A 13,534-nucleotide genomic window follows, 5' to 3' on the forward strand; every position below is an offset into this window, starting at 1 on the left:
TAGCACAAAGCCTGAGATTGTTAGCTTGGAGTCAGATAGACATGAATTCAAATCCTGACACTGCTTCTCCTCAGCTGTGTGACTGTGCAAATTCCTTAATTAGTCTAAGAAGCTGGAAATGAAGATAGTAATAGTACCTGAGAGTTGTTGTGAAGAGGAAACGAGTTAAGGCTTTGCTGTTGGCGCTATGGAGTGGATGGATAATATTCCTGGGAGAGACTGTAGGAAAAGAAGAGGTGGACGGGGACTTGGAGAAGGGAAGATTGGAGGCTCTTTTTTTTTTTTTTTTTTTTTTGCGGTACACGGGCCTCTCACTGCCGTGGCCCCTCCCGTTGCGGAGCACAGGCTCCGGATGCACAGGCTCAGCGGCCATGGCTCACGGGCCCAGCCGCTCCGCGGCATGTGGGATCTTTCTGGACCGGGGCACGAACCCGTGTCCCCTGCATCGGCAGGCGGACTCTCAACAACTGCGCCACCAGGGAAGCCCTAGATTGGAGGCTCTTGACTGGCAACAGGGGCCATAAGCTCGAAAGCGACTTCCTTTCCCCAGGGTGCTGAGTGTCCTTGGAAAGCCATGGCAGATGTCCTTGGAGCCATGGCAGATCTAAGACTCAGGGAGGGGAAAGGGGAAGAGGAGAGGAAACTGAAAGAGAGGGGAAGAGAGGAACAGAGGTCCCCAGAGCCGAGGCGGTACACTCTTAGGGATAGAGAATGATGTTACTCTGGTGGAACACACAAAGGCTCTAGTCAAAATCCCAGAACTCCACTCCAGCAACCAAAAGGCAATTCTAAAAAACATTGTTCTTTACTTGTTTTTCTTAAACTCTATGAAGGAAATAAATAAATAGGGCACAGCCACATCTTCTAAAATTACCATTCTCCACTCCTCTCTCCCTCCTCACAGGTACTCCCAAGCTCCCAAGCTTTTCTCTCCCCTCTCTGTCTTTTGCCCTTGCTCTATCTCCCTCCCTTTACCAAAACACAATAACAACAGGAACAGTCTCTCCTAACTGTGTCAGCTCATCTCACCTCTTTGTCCCCCTCACCTTTTCTCCCCACAAAAAATTAGGAATCACAAAAGCCCCAAGGGTGGTGGAAAAGCAAAACCAGAATCCTCTGGGGGAAAGGAAAGCTTATAGGATAGTTATTTCTCTCCTGTCACAGGAGTTTCCTCTCACCTACAAACCATCGCTTAAAAGAAAAAGAGAGAAAAGAAAATGTCCCAGAGTTAAGTTGTACATGGCAGTGACCCCAGTGCCATCAGATGCAAAGCCTGTGCCTTGAATATAGCAAGAGCAGCTTCCCTAGGTGGTTTCCCCCACCACCTGACCTAGGCCACCTCTCTCCTAAGTCTGGAAGGGAAGCCCAGCCTTACCTGTCGATGCTGATGGCACAGAGGTTCAGGATGCTGGCTGTACACATCATGACATCCAGAGTGACGAAAACATCACAGCAAACTCGGCTGAAATTCCAGACTCCGCCTGTCACCTGGGTGTCAGAGACAAGGATGTCAGTGTTTCCCCCCAGCGAAGAGACAGCAACCCACTCGACTCTACCACCTTCCCTAGGCTGCCCTGCACAGACGCAGACATGCCCACCCTGTTGGTACAACATCATTACCAAGGGTAGGTAGGCATCGAGGGACTGTCAGGCTGCCCAAGACTGGTCGCCCAAGAAAGGACAAATCCATGTTAGTGCTGGAAGGGATCTTCCAAATCAATTAGTCCAGCATTTCTCAAAGTGTGGTCCACAGCGGGGTGCTCATTAAAGATGTAGATTTCTGAACCCTTCCTTAGACCTCCTGAGCCACAGTCTCTGGATCTGGGGCCCATGAATCTTCGTTTTTAAATAAATAAATCCCCCTGTCTCCCATCACACCAAGGTCTGTGAATTGCTGATCTGGTTCAAACTCAGGAGGCAACTAAAGGTCATCGTGGTTAAGTGATAACGCCCATAGATGCACAGCTGGGAGTAAAAGAACTTGGGTGACTGCCAGATGTGTGCACCGTGCCAAAACTGCCTCTCTGAAGCCCTCCCCCCCAGTGGAGAGCTCACCATACACCAGGAAATAAACTGAGAACACATTTTTCATCAAACTTACCTCCAAAATGAAAATCTGTCTGGCTTCCGGCTTTGAAGCTTTAACAACATCTATAAGAGCCTGTGTAAAATAAATTCGTGCTGGTGTGCCTGCCTTCGTCACCATGGTCCCACTCACCAAGAGGTCGGGGGAAGGTGTGTCCAGGGCATTGGAAAGGGGCCCAGATCCTCTTTACTATCCATGGAATCACTGAGGATGGTTCTGACCTCACGCATTTACCCGTGTTCCAAGCTCCATAACTCCTCCGAGTAACACTTATAAGTAAGTCAGGAATTTAATTTAAGTGATATTTAATTTAATATTTAATTTAATTTAATTTAATTTAATTTAATTTAAGTGATATTTAATTTAATTTAAGTGATATTCTAGCACATTTCTATTTTCTTTAAAAATTTTTTTACATTACCTAATTGAGCCAGAGAGATATGCTAGGGAGATTATCACTTTCATCCACAGATGCCACTCTTGGGGCCCCGAGGCTTTTGTGCATTTGTCAGCTTCCTGCCCTTGGGGCTGCCATTCTTGGGCACCACTGTTCTCAAGGGGAAACCTGTGAAGCTTTGTACCCCAGGCTATAACTGGGTGTTCATGTTATCTCTGCTGGGCAGGCCCAATGGCTATTCAAGAGAAAAGGGAGTGAAACATAGGTACGGTCGCCTCTGAAGTAGGCTCTCAAGGAAAAAAGCTACAAAAAATAGTGCATGAAGATGCTGTTGGCCCTCTGTCTAATTTTTCTCATCCAAGATGCTGGTTATATCACCAGGCCACTTGACTATACATCATTGTTTTATGACACTAATGCAAGTTCCTGAAAGGCTCGCTCTCTTTCCCCTTCCCTACTAATTTCTTTCCCCTTAGATTTATTTCCTTTTCAGCATTTGATCTTTTCCCTATATTTGGTCATTTCCAAGCTCTACTATGAGAAACTCTGACCGAAAATATTTTGTTTAAAAGCAACAATGAAAAGTTCAAACTAGGGTTGAAGTCATCATTTTTGTTCATTTAGTTGTGGATTTACTTTCTCTCTTTTAGTCCAACCATTTGGCTCTATGTAAATAAAAGCTTAATATGAATTTTAAAGGAATTCTGAGAATGAAAACTTTTTTAAAGGGACATGTATAGTCATAACACAATAAGAGGAACCAGGATAATAGAAGATGGTTTTGCTCAATCCATAGGACAGTTGTATGCTGTAAAAGCTTCTTGCAAAAGGTGAAATTTGTATACTAAATCTCTTTTAACATATGTTTACTATGCAATTTACGTCTTAAATTGGGGAAAACCACTTTTTTTTTTTTTCAAAATTGTGAGTGCCTGTTTGCGTACATATGTTGGGGGACAGTGTAGGTGAGAGAGGATCATTAGAACAATAGAAAGCTGCAGGCTTGCTGGATGTCCTGTTTGTTCGTTTATTTGTTTGCTCATTTGTCCATTTATTCATTCATAAAACAAGTACTGTGAAACTCCTAATACTTAGTTCATTGGAGGAGGGTATGTTATGTGCTTTAAATTTTTTTAAAAAATTTATTTATTTTTGACTGTGTTGGGTCTTCATTGCTGCGCTTGGGCTTTCTCTAGTTGCGGTAAGCAGAGGCTACTCTTCGTTGCGAGTGTGTGGACTTCTCATTGCAGTGGCTTCTCTTGTTGTGGAGCACAGGCTCTAGGCGTGCGGGCTTCAGTTGTCGTGGCTTACGGGCTCTAGAGCGCAGGCTCAGTAGTTGTGGCGCACGGGCTTAGTTGCTCTGCGGCATGTGGGATCTTACCAGCCCAGGGCTCAAACCTGTGTCCCCTGTATCGGCAGGCAGATTCTTAACCATTGCACCACCAGGGAAGCCCTGTTACGTGTTTTAAGAGGTTTTTAAAAAAGATCTTCAGGCCCTGTTCTTGAAGAGAACTGGAGAAGCAAGCCATTCTTAAATAAAGTAACTAGAGATCATCATGAGATCCTAATATCATTAATACAAGCTAACATTTATTGAGAACTCAATCTATGTGTGTCATCAACCCATATGACCCATTCCAGAAAGTTCTGTAACTTTGAAACATTGATTCTGATAACTTAATACCTGAATTTTTAAAAACTATATATGCTCTTAAAGCTTTTTGAAGACAAATTATACACTTATTTAATAGGAGATTAAATGACTGCAACTTAGTCAACCTGATAGGAGCAGGGACTTTTACTTGTTTGCTGCTGCATCCAGGCTCCTAGAGCAATGCCCAGCCTGCAAGTATATTCTGACAGAAGGAATGGTCTCTGACATAATCTGTGTTAATACTAATAATTACCGATGTCTGAACTTTACATACATGGCCTCTATTGCTGATTATGGTCCTGTGAGAGAGGACTATTGTTATCTTCATTGCAGAGAAAGAAACTAAAGCTTGGGGAGGTTCGGTACCTTGCCCAGAGAGGCATGGCTATAGAGGCAGGTGGGGCACTGGAATGTAGGTTGTTACACACCTGCGGTATGGGGGTATCAGGCGAGGAAGGGGCAGCTGTTGGAAAGGGATGGAAGGGGGTGGCCACAAGGGAGAAGGAGAAAACCTTGTACCATCAAGGATTTTTGTGTGACAGACCGCATCAACCCCCTTCTAGGGAATGAGACGCCTCCTTCGGATTGCTCGTATCCCAGGGTTGTAGAAAAACAGCGCAAAACAGTGGGGGCTACTGACCTTGGGGCCTAGTGAAAGTATGTACCTGGCAGATTTCTTTGGTCCCTGGTTTCTTGAGCCCCTAAGGACCAAAGCCCTCAAGCTGCCCTCTGGCTTCCAGGCCCCCACTGTGCTACCCCATTCTGGCTCTCCTCTCATCCTGTCTCCAACTCTGCCAGCAAAATCCCCATTCACTCCTTGATCTCAGCTAAGTGTCAAGAAGAAAACAACCTGATTAGCTAATTTAAGTAATTCCCGCTAAGGTGCCATCACTTGGTTTTCCCTAATTGGTGGGATGTGTAATGGAAACACTTAAGTCCTCCACGCCAAGTAAATAATAGTGAAAGATCAATAAAGAGCTGAAAGGGCCAAGAACATGCTAAGTAACTATTACAGCAACCAAATGAGGTAAATGTTCTTTCCAATTTATAGATAAAGAAATGGAGTCTGAGAGGGGTTGAATAATTTGCCTAAGGACACATAGCTAGTAAAAGTAGCTGGGGGCTTCCCTGGTGGCGCAGTGGTTGAGAGTCCACCTGCTGATGCAGGGGACACGGGTTCGTGCCCCGGTCCGGGAAGATCCCACATGGCGCAGAGCGGCTGGGCCCGTGAGCCATGGCCGCTGAGCCTGCGCGTCCGGAGCCTGTGCTCTGCAACGGGAGAGGCCACAACAGTGAGAGGCCCATGTACAGCAAAAAAAAAAAAAAAAAAAAAAAAGTAGCTGGAATTTCAAACCCTTAATATCAACCATTACTCTGTTTTGCCTCTCAGAGGTCAGCACCCCGACACGCTGCTTCTGGGAAGTGTACAGTTTAACTCCATTCTCATATCATAGGAGGGAGAAGAGTTGGCATTGGTCCGTCTACCCACCCACATAGCCGGTGTTCACTGAGGGTCCATTATAGGGCTGATACCTTGCTGGGGTGGGTGTACTGAAATGAATTAAACCTGTTTTTGTTCCCAGGGCCTCAGAATATAGTATCTGTGTGTTAGGGGGAGTCATGTGTGAATGGGAAGGGATGAACTGAGGGCCCAGGAGATGGACGCTAAGAAAATAACTATGATACAGTATGATAAGTGCTGACAGTGAGATGAGTACTACAGAGTGTTGGGAGAACATGAAAGGTAAAGTGATTTTTGAAATTAAAGGAGAAACAAAGCAAAGCAAAAAAAAAAATCTGATTGATTTAAGGCTTTTTAGAAACATGATTCTACCTTCCTCCTAAATTTTAATGAATAAAACTCACTTTGGAATTAAACAGCGGCCAGATGGTGTTACTCTCACTTGCTAATGAATATAACTAACTCCCTTTGGCAATACAGAAGGTGGGAGAAGCAAGAGTGTCTTCAGGTACTGAAGTTGGCTATTGATTTTCAACAGACACAGCCTAAGGCAGCATTTCCCAAATTTTCTGATAAGGCAGCATTTCCCAAATCACCTGAGGCTCTTGTTAAAATGATTCTTAGGCCCTACTCAGAATAATGTCCCTCCAGTGATTTTTGCTGCCTGGGAGGGTTGGGAAATGCTGGCTCTAGGGGGTGTGGGGGCATGACTTTGTCCCTAAAGAATATATCTATATCTATATCTATATCCATATATCTGAGTCACTTTGCTGTACAGCAGAAATGAACACAACATTGTAAATCAACTGTACTTCAGTAAAATTTAAAAATATATATATTAAAAAAGAAAGAGGGCTTCCCTGGTGGCGCAGTGGTTGAGAGTCTGCCTGCTGATGCAGGGGACATGGGTTCGTGCCCCAGTCTGGGAGGATCCCACGTGCCGCGGAGCGGCTGGGCCTGTGAGCCAGCTGAGCCTGTGCGTCCGGAGCCTGTGCTCCGCAACGGGAGAGGCCACAGCAGTGAGAGGCCCATGTACCACAAAAAAAAAAAAAAAGAAAGAAAGAAATGGTTGTCCCTAGAGCCCCTTAAGCATTCTTTATCCCTTGGATGCCTTTGGCCTCATAGTTCCTTCTCAGAAGAATGTTTTTAAATGCATGAAATAAAATACAGTGGATCACAAAGGATAGTGATTATATCAAAATATAGTTACCAAAGTTTTTTTTAAAAAAATATGTGATTCTTTAAGAATGCACTAAATGACAAGACCTAGTAGTTTCGAAGCACTGATGAGTGTAAATGGTATTAGGGGTCTGCAAAAACTGTAATGCGATTTGAAAATATAAATATCTGTGATTTCCACCGGGGACGCTAAGGATTTCTTCTGCTGTGGGTTGATGCTGACATTCATAATTGAAGGAAGTGCTTAATTTCGGTTTAGTGAAAATAAAGAAGTAATTTTATTTAGATCCAAGTTGATGGACTCCTCAGGTTAAGAACTCCTGTTCTAAGGGATGGATTTTTAGTTGTTTGTGGGAGATATCCAAGGAGCAAAGATGGAATTACTTCTCTAATTAGCCTCTTCATTCCATTTTTGTTTGCCACATTTGAAATCCTTTCTTTTTCTTCCTCCCTCCCTCCCTCCCTCCCTCCTTCCTTCCTTCCTTCCTTCCTCCTTTTCTTTCTTTTTTTTGCAGGAGACGATTGCTGTGGGACAAAATAGGGTACTAAATAAGGATTTTTCACTTCTCTGAATCCCAATTTCCTCATCTGTGAAATGGGGTTTTTACAGATTAGTGGTTCCTACCTGTCAGTTTGTAGCAGATGGCCAGCTGGCTGCACAAATCAGCTGGGGTGGGAATGGGCCTGGGACTAAGGGCTTGTTACAGTTGCTATAGACTTTCAGGACCACCCCTAGAAATTCCGGTTTGGTAGATCTGGGGTACACCCATCAGTCTGTATTTTGAACAAGCAGCTCCCCGTCATAAAGGTTTAGCTCAAAGTTTAGGTTCATGAGAGTCATGGAGGAGCTCTTTTAAAGTGCAGACCCTGAGGCCCATGCCCACAGAGAATCCCGGTCACTGGGAGGTGGCCAGAAATTTCTTGAGGTTGGATCATACGTTAGAAATGGCGGCAGAAATACTCTCCAAGCCCTTCCAGCTTTCACAGTCTATGACTTCCAGAAAAATCCAGACTTTGGTGAAGAGACTGTGAGAACCCCCTGCCTTTGTTTTCCAGTAGGGAGCTTTTAAATTGCTATCATCTGGGGTTTTTTGAACAATGGTAAAATTCTTCTTAAAAAAGTCTTTATTTTTAATAATCAATATCATTACGAGTCCAAAGGCACCTGTCTCCCAAAACAGCACTGCTTCTTCCTGCCATCATTCTCTGACCTTCGATCAGGCTCTCTATGGCGAGTTTCCCTGCCTGAACCCACTTGGCACTTTTTTGCTTGTTTATATACCCTAACCCTCAAATCTTTTCTCCAGTCCACACTGGGACCTAAGTACTCTGACTTTAGTATTCTAAATGTCCCCCTGGTTGCTTACGCTGCCTTTCTGCCCTGATACAAGTGTATTAAACATCACAAAAGGTGCTTAACCAAGTGGAACAAAATGGAATGTTGGTGCTTAGAGAGGGAGCTCCAAACAGATTGCAGCTTCTAGAGCAGGAAATTAAAAACTTGAGAGCGAATCTGAGATAGAACTCTTTGGTACAGAACAGAAAAGAGTTTTCATGAAAATGCTGCAAACTGAATTACAGAGATGGCCAGACCAGGGCTCTCTGGAATATAATTTACTCTGAGGTCACCTGCATGGCTCTTGTCCTCAACTTCTCTGCTAGGCCTGAGGACTGAGGAAACTGAAGAAGGTCAGTGACGGGCCCCCGCTAGTCCCTTTTAATATATTGTCCAGGCCCAGTCTTCTGTGTACCTTCATGATGAGAATGGTACCAGCGAAGGCCACTGTGGTGCATACTTGCTGACTGTCTTCTCTCCTCTTTCCAATAGTCCTTGGATTCCACTGGGAATCCCTGAGATTCCTGAGCAGTTGATGTGGTCTATGGAAGGTACACATAACCTATGCTAAACTGACTATTCTAATCAGTGATTAGTTCAGAGAAAATTGTGTGCCATAAGCCAGTCCAATCCAAGTACATCTTGACACTTCTACTAGAAATTCTGGGACATGGATTTTCTCTTTTGCTGTGAATGGTGTGGTGCACACCTGTGAGGTCTACAGCTTACCCTTTGCCTGTGGATAAGGTCAGTATATGGAAGAAGACAGAGCTGAGAGAACTGTAGAGAAATGGAACTGGAGCCCTGTTCAAATTGTGCCTGCAGCCCACCCTACCACAGGACTTTTATTTTTTTGAGGTACGCGGGCCTCTCACCGTTGCGACCTCTCCGGTTGCAGAGCACAGGCTCTGGGCGCGCAGGCTCAGCAGCCATGGCTCACAGGCCCAGCCGCTCTGTGGCACGTGGGATCTTCCCGGACCAGGGCACGAACCCGCGTCCCCTGCATCGGCAGGCGGACTCTCAACAACTGCGTCACCAGGGAAGCCCCCACAGGACTTTTAAACTTGCTGGCATGAGAGCCAATGCATTCTGTTCATTGTTTAAGTCAATCGGAGTTAAGGTTTCTTTTACTTAACAATAAAATTGTCTAAACTGAGATATTTATAGATCACACTTTTTAGTTATCGAAGCATTTTTTTCAGTTGATGACAGTTGAGCCTAAATCAACCTTGTGAGGTAGGGAAAGTGTAGTTGTCACTTTCATTTTATTCATTTAACTCCACGCCTTCTGACTCCCAATTCTGAGTCTTTCTCACAGCACAACCTTGCATCAGAATAACATTCATCCCAGTGAATTCCAGAAGAAGCACAAAGTTATATGACATTTTATTGCCTACATCACCCCCACATCTTTTTTAATAAAACCCACATTTTCACTTTTCCTTTTCTATCCTCCCTTGCATCTAAAAGTGGCCTTATGTTCCAGGTGTAGCCAAATGCAGTTCCTTAGGGAGATGCTTCAAGCCACTCCAAGGAAAGGGCTTTTATTTACTTTTTCTTTTTCTGCCGTCCCCACCCATCCTATTTTTGAGTATGGCCGTGATGCTTGGGGCTATGGTAGCCCTCTTGTGAGTAGCATGAGGAAGTGAGTTTGCCAAGGATGATGAACAGAAAGAATGGGAGTCTGGTCCTTGATGACACCTGAAGCAGCTGAACCAATACCAACAGAACTCCTTCCTCCAGAATTCTGTTTATGTGAGAAAAGGAACTCCTATTTGTTTAAGCCACAGTGAGTCAAATTTTCCAATATTTACAGTCAAAACATTCATAACTCATATATACTGGTACCTGTCATGATGAGCCAGTTTTCCTCTGAAGGAAGGGGTCTGGCCAATGTGAGCCAATATTCCCTTCAAACAAGATGGATACATTCAAATCAAAGCACAGGAAGCTGGGAATTTGACAGCTAATTTGGCCCCCTCATGGTGTTCTTATGTTTGTTCTGTCCTCCTGGGGGCCCTCAAACCTCCAGCAGTCTCTGTGGTCAACACTGCATCCTTTCCTCTTTTCAAGGGAGCTCTTTGGTATGATCTTCTAATTACTAGACCAGCTACTCATCATTAGGACAAGTTAGTGAGAGTAACACTTTTTGCTCTTCTCTGAGACATGTGAATTCATGTATTCACGATCACTTTAAGAGCTCAAAGTGCTCTTTTCTGTCGTTAAAGCACCCAGTCTACTTCTGAGGTCCACAGAAAGCAGGCAGGCATTTAAGACTAAGGGAAATATACAGACTGGGGTGGGATAGGGAGACCTGATCCTTTGGAATAGAGCCTTCTATTATCTTAACTGGTTGTCTGTTAATGATGGCTACCTAACGTCATATTCTGTCTTTTATTGAGACAGACCCTTAGTTGACTGTTGGGGAAAGTGACGTAGAGATACTAAGCTGCAATTACTAGAGCCTTGAAGCAAGTGGGTAGGACCAAAAAGAGGTCACAAAGCCCATTTCCCAGTGGAGAGATGTCTCTGCTCCCTCACATCTTTTTTGTATGATTTTAAACTTATGTGACCGTACTCTTGATTACTGAACACCTACCTGTTATAAACAACCTGTCGGACAGAGGGCATCTTGGTTTTAATGAGGGAAAACAAGAGCTCCAGCAGAGCTCTTCTCACAGGGGAAAACCCATAGATACAACCTGCAGAGAGTCCACTAAGGCCTTTCGCAAGATTTCATGCTGGCCCTCTGTTGCTCAGTTGCTCCTCTATGCTTAGCAGTAGAGTGGGCGTACCACCCATACTGGCAGGTGTGGCTAGAAGGGGATGCCAGGGGTATCTAGTGTGAGAAGGTCACAGTGTCCATCTCCTATACCCGTACCTACAGAGATTTTCCAATATAATCCATTCAGAGTCCTGGAAGCAATCACAAATGGACAGCAAATGAGTGCCCTGAGTGCACAGACACCAAAAGGCTGGTTTTATTTCAGAGGCCATTAAAATGCTTATCAGAGTGAAGGTTCTCTTCCTGCCTTTCTTTCTGACATTCATCCTTTGGCAGACATAAGAATCCTTGTAATGTATAGGGATGGACAGAAACACTTTTGAGGAGGGTGTGGTGATGTTCTGAATCATTGACTAATCCATCCACACTGGGTTGTAGCACCTAAAGTCTGCCTCACTCTTGAACAGAAATATCATATACTTCTAACTCCTTTTCAGTATCCTTATTAAAAAATAAAATAAATGTAAATAGTTCATTGTAACAATAGATGTAGCTGCAGATGGTATAAGCAGGAATGGCCCATCTAATGCATACATTGCAGACCAGATTCATTTAATCATTCATACATCAAATATTTATTTAGTACATATTATGTGCCAGGTAGTATGTTTGGACTACAGGGAAAAAAAGAACAAAGACATAGCTTCTGACTTCAAGGATGTCTCGGCCTAATTGGGTTGACAGAAAGGTCAAGATAATTACAAGACCCTTTGACATCAAGATAATCCTAACTGGGAAAAATTAACGCATATTTTTTTCTCTGAGTATTCCCTTAGGCTTTAAATCTATCCCAATCAGCCTAGTTGTTTTTATTCTTTTCCTTTCCTTTTCTATCTCCTTGATTTCTTTCTTTAATGTCTCCCCATTGAGATCATAAGTCTAATTTTAGTTCCCAGTCATTCTTTAATATGGTTACTCGCCTAAGCAGTCTATGTTCGAGGTTTTTGTTCTCCTGTGATATGTCATACTTAATTAACTGTCATCTTCACTATTAATATTAACTGAGATATTAATTTGATGAATTTTAATTTCTCTTAATCATGGCATCATTTTGAGCCTTCATTGGATACCTTTTTAGAATGAAACACAGTGCAGAGGAGAAATATTAATAGGATATTAAGGGTTTAAAAAAAACTCTTTAGTAATTGCATGTTTTCCTGGTAGGAATATCTGTTTCTTGAACAGGTGTAGGCACCCTGATTTCCTTGTTAGCAAATGGATGTTTTGTCTTGATCACCTCCTGACTCTGTTTTGCACTTTCAAATGAAAATACTTTCAAATTTAAGAAATGTTTCTCTCCGGCAGAATTCTCCAGGGTCTGCTGCATTATCTAACTGGTGAGGGAGGCACCAAAAATATAAATTTGGTCTTTTCCTTTGGAAGCGGAGTCTGCAGAGAGCTGGTACCCAGGAGGAAAATGCTGAGTCCGAGGGCAACTGAACCATCAGAAGTCTAATCTACCTGCAGACTGTTCCTGCTCTCTTTTCCTCTCATTCAGTTAAAAAAGAAAATTGTTTTTTTAAAGATTAATTCCTCTGCCCCTACATGCCTCCTGCACATCGCCACCCCTATATACATTGAAACACTGATGAGGATGGCCACTGGACTGCTCCCACCCCACCCCCCGTATCTTTGCAACATGACTGGCACAGAGAGTAAGCCTGGTGCATTTCTAGGACAAGTCCCATCACTCAAGTCCAGTCACCTGGATGCTGGAGGCCTGGGGAGAGAATCATTCCCAGCTCCCTGGTTCTGACGTGGGCAAGTGATGCTGGAATAATGGTGCTCTCAGGACCTTCAGGTCCCTCATGAAAGGGCGAATGGCAGGAGCTGTCCTTCCCTCCCTAGACCCTGGATCATGGCAGGGAGCATTCTGACCCCAGATGCCAGGAGCTCACAGAAGACAAAGACAAGCACGGTCACATGGGCAGCTTGCACTTGCGACCTACTCACCTCCAGGTACACCACCCAGGGCATCACCAAGGTGGCCACCAGCAGGTCTGCCACGGCCAGGCTTACCACCAGATAGTTGGTGGTGGTCTGCAGGGCCCGTTCCTTCAGCACGGCCACACACACCAGACCATTTCCAAAGATGATGACCAGGATGAGCACGCAGTAGGAGAGGGCGTAGTAGGCATGAGGGCGGGCCCGGCTGGCCCCGGTGGAGTTCTCTGCCGCACACGTGGTATTGATGTGGCCCCCCAGCTGGCTGAGAGGCGCCATAGCCCGGAGGGAGAGGAGGGACCGCGACACGTTTACTGAGAGGAGATAGAAAACAATGTCGGTCAAGTCAGACTCTTTGGAGCTTGGCTGCTTTGGGTACATTTTTTGATTTTTTTGATTCGATACATATTTTGGTGAGCACTTTCTATATGCTGGGCACTATTCTAAGCCCTGGATATACAGCAATGAAAAAAATAGAAAAAAATCCCTGCCCTCATGAAGCCTCCATTCCAGAGAAGACAGTAATAAACAAGATAAATCCAAGATGTGGTATGTTCGATGATGACATGTATTTTGGAGAACAAAAAAGTAGGGAAGCGGGTGAGGACAGGGTGAGGATGGTGCGTGTGTGAGTACTTAGGTAAGCAGGAAGCCCTCGTGGAGGTGGTGGCAGTTGAGTCACGAACTGGAG

At 44.3% G+C, this 13,534-nt stretch overlaps 1 protein-coding gene across 2 annotated transcripts in view; it reads right to left on the bottom strand.

Annotated features, from left to right (window-relative positions):
* The window catches only part of DRD3 (dopamine receptor D3), a 36,179-nt gene extending 23,057 nt beyond the window's left edge, over positions 1 to 13,122 (bottom strand). For both annotated transcript variants that reach the window (XM_060009892.1, XM_060009891.1), the window contains exons 1-2: positions 12,853 to 13,122; positions 1,376 to 1,488 (exon numbers count right to left, since the gene is read on the bottom strand). In XM_060009892.1, coding sequence (XP_059865875.1) covers positions 1,376 to 1,488; positions 12,853 to 13,122 — 383 coding nt within the window. The remainder of the gene's footprint in view (positions 1 to 1,375; positions 1,489 to 12,852) is intronic.
* Between the last annotated feature and the right edge of the window lie 412 nt (positions 13,123 to 13,534).

This window comes from Delphinus delphis, chromosome 4, assembly GCF_949987515.2.
Source record: "Delphinus delphis chromosome 4, mDelDel1.2, whole genome shotgun sequence".
Classification (NCBI taxonomy): Eukaryota; Metazoa; Chordata; class Mammalia; order Artiodactyla; family Delphinidae; genus Delphinus; species Delphinus delphis.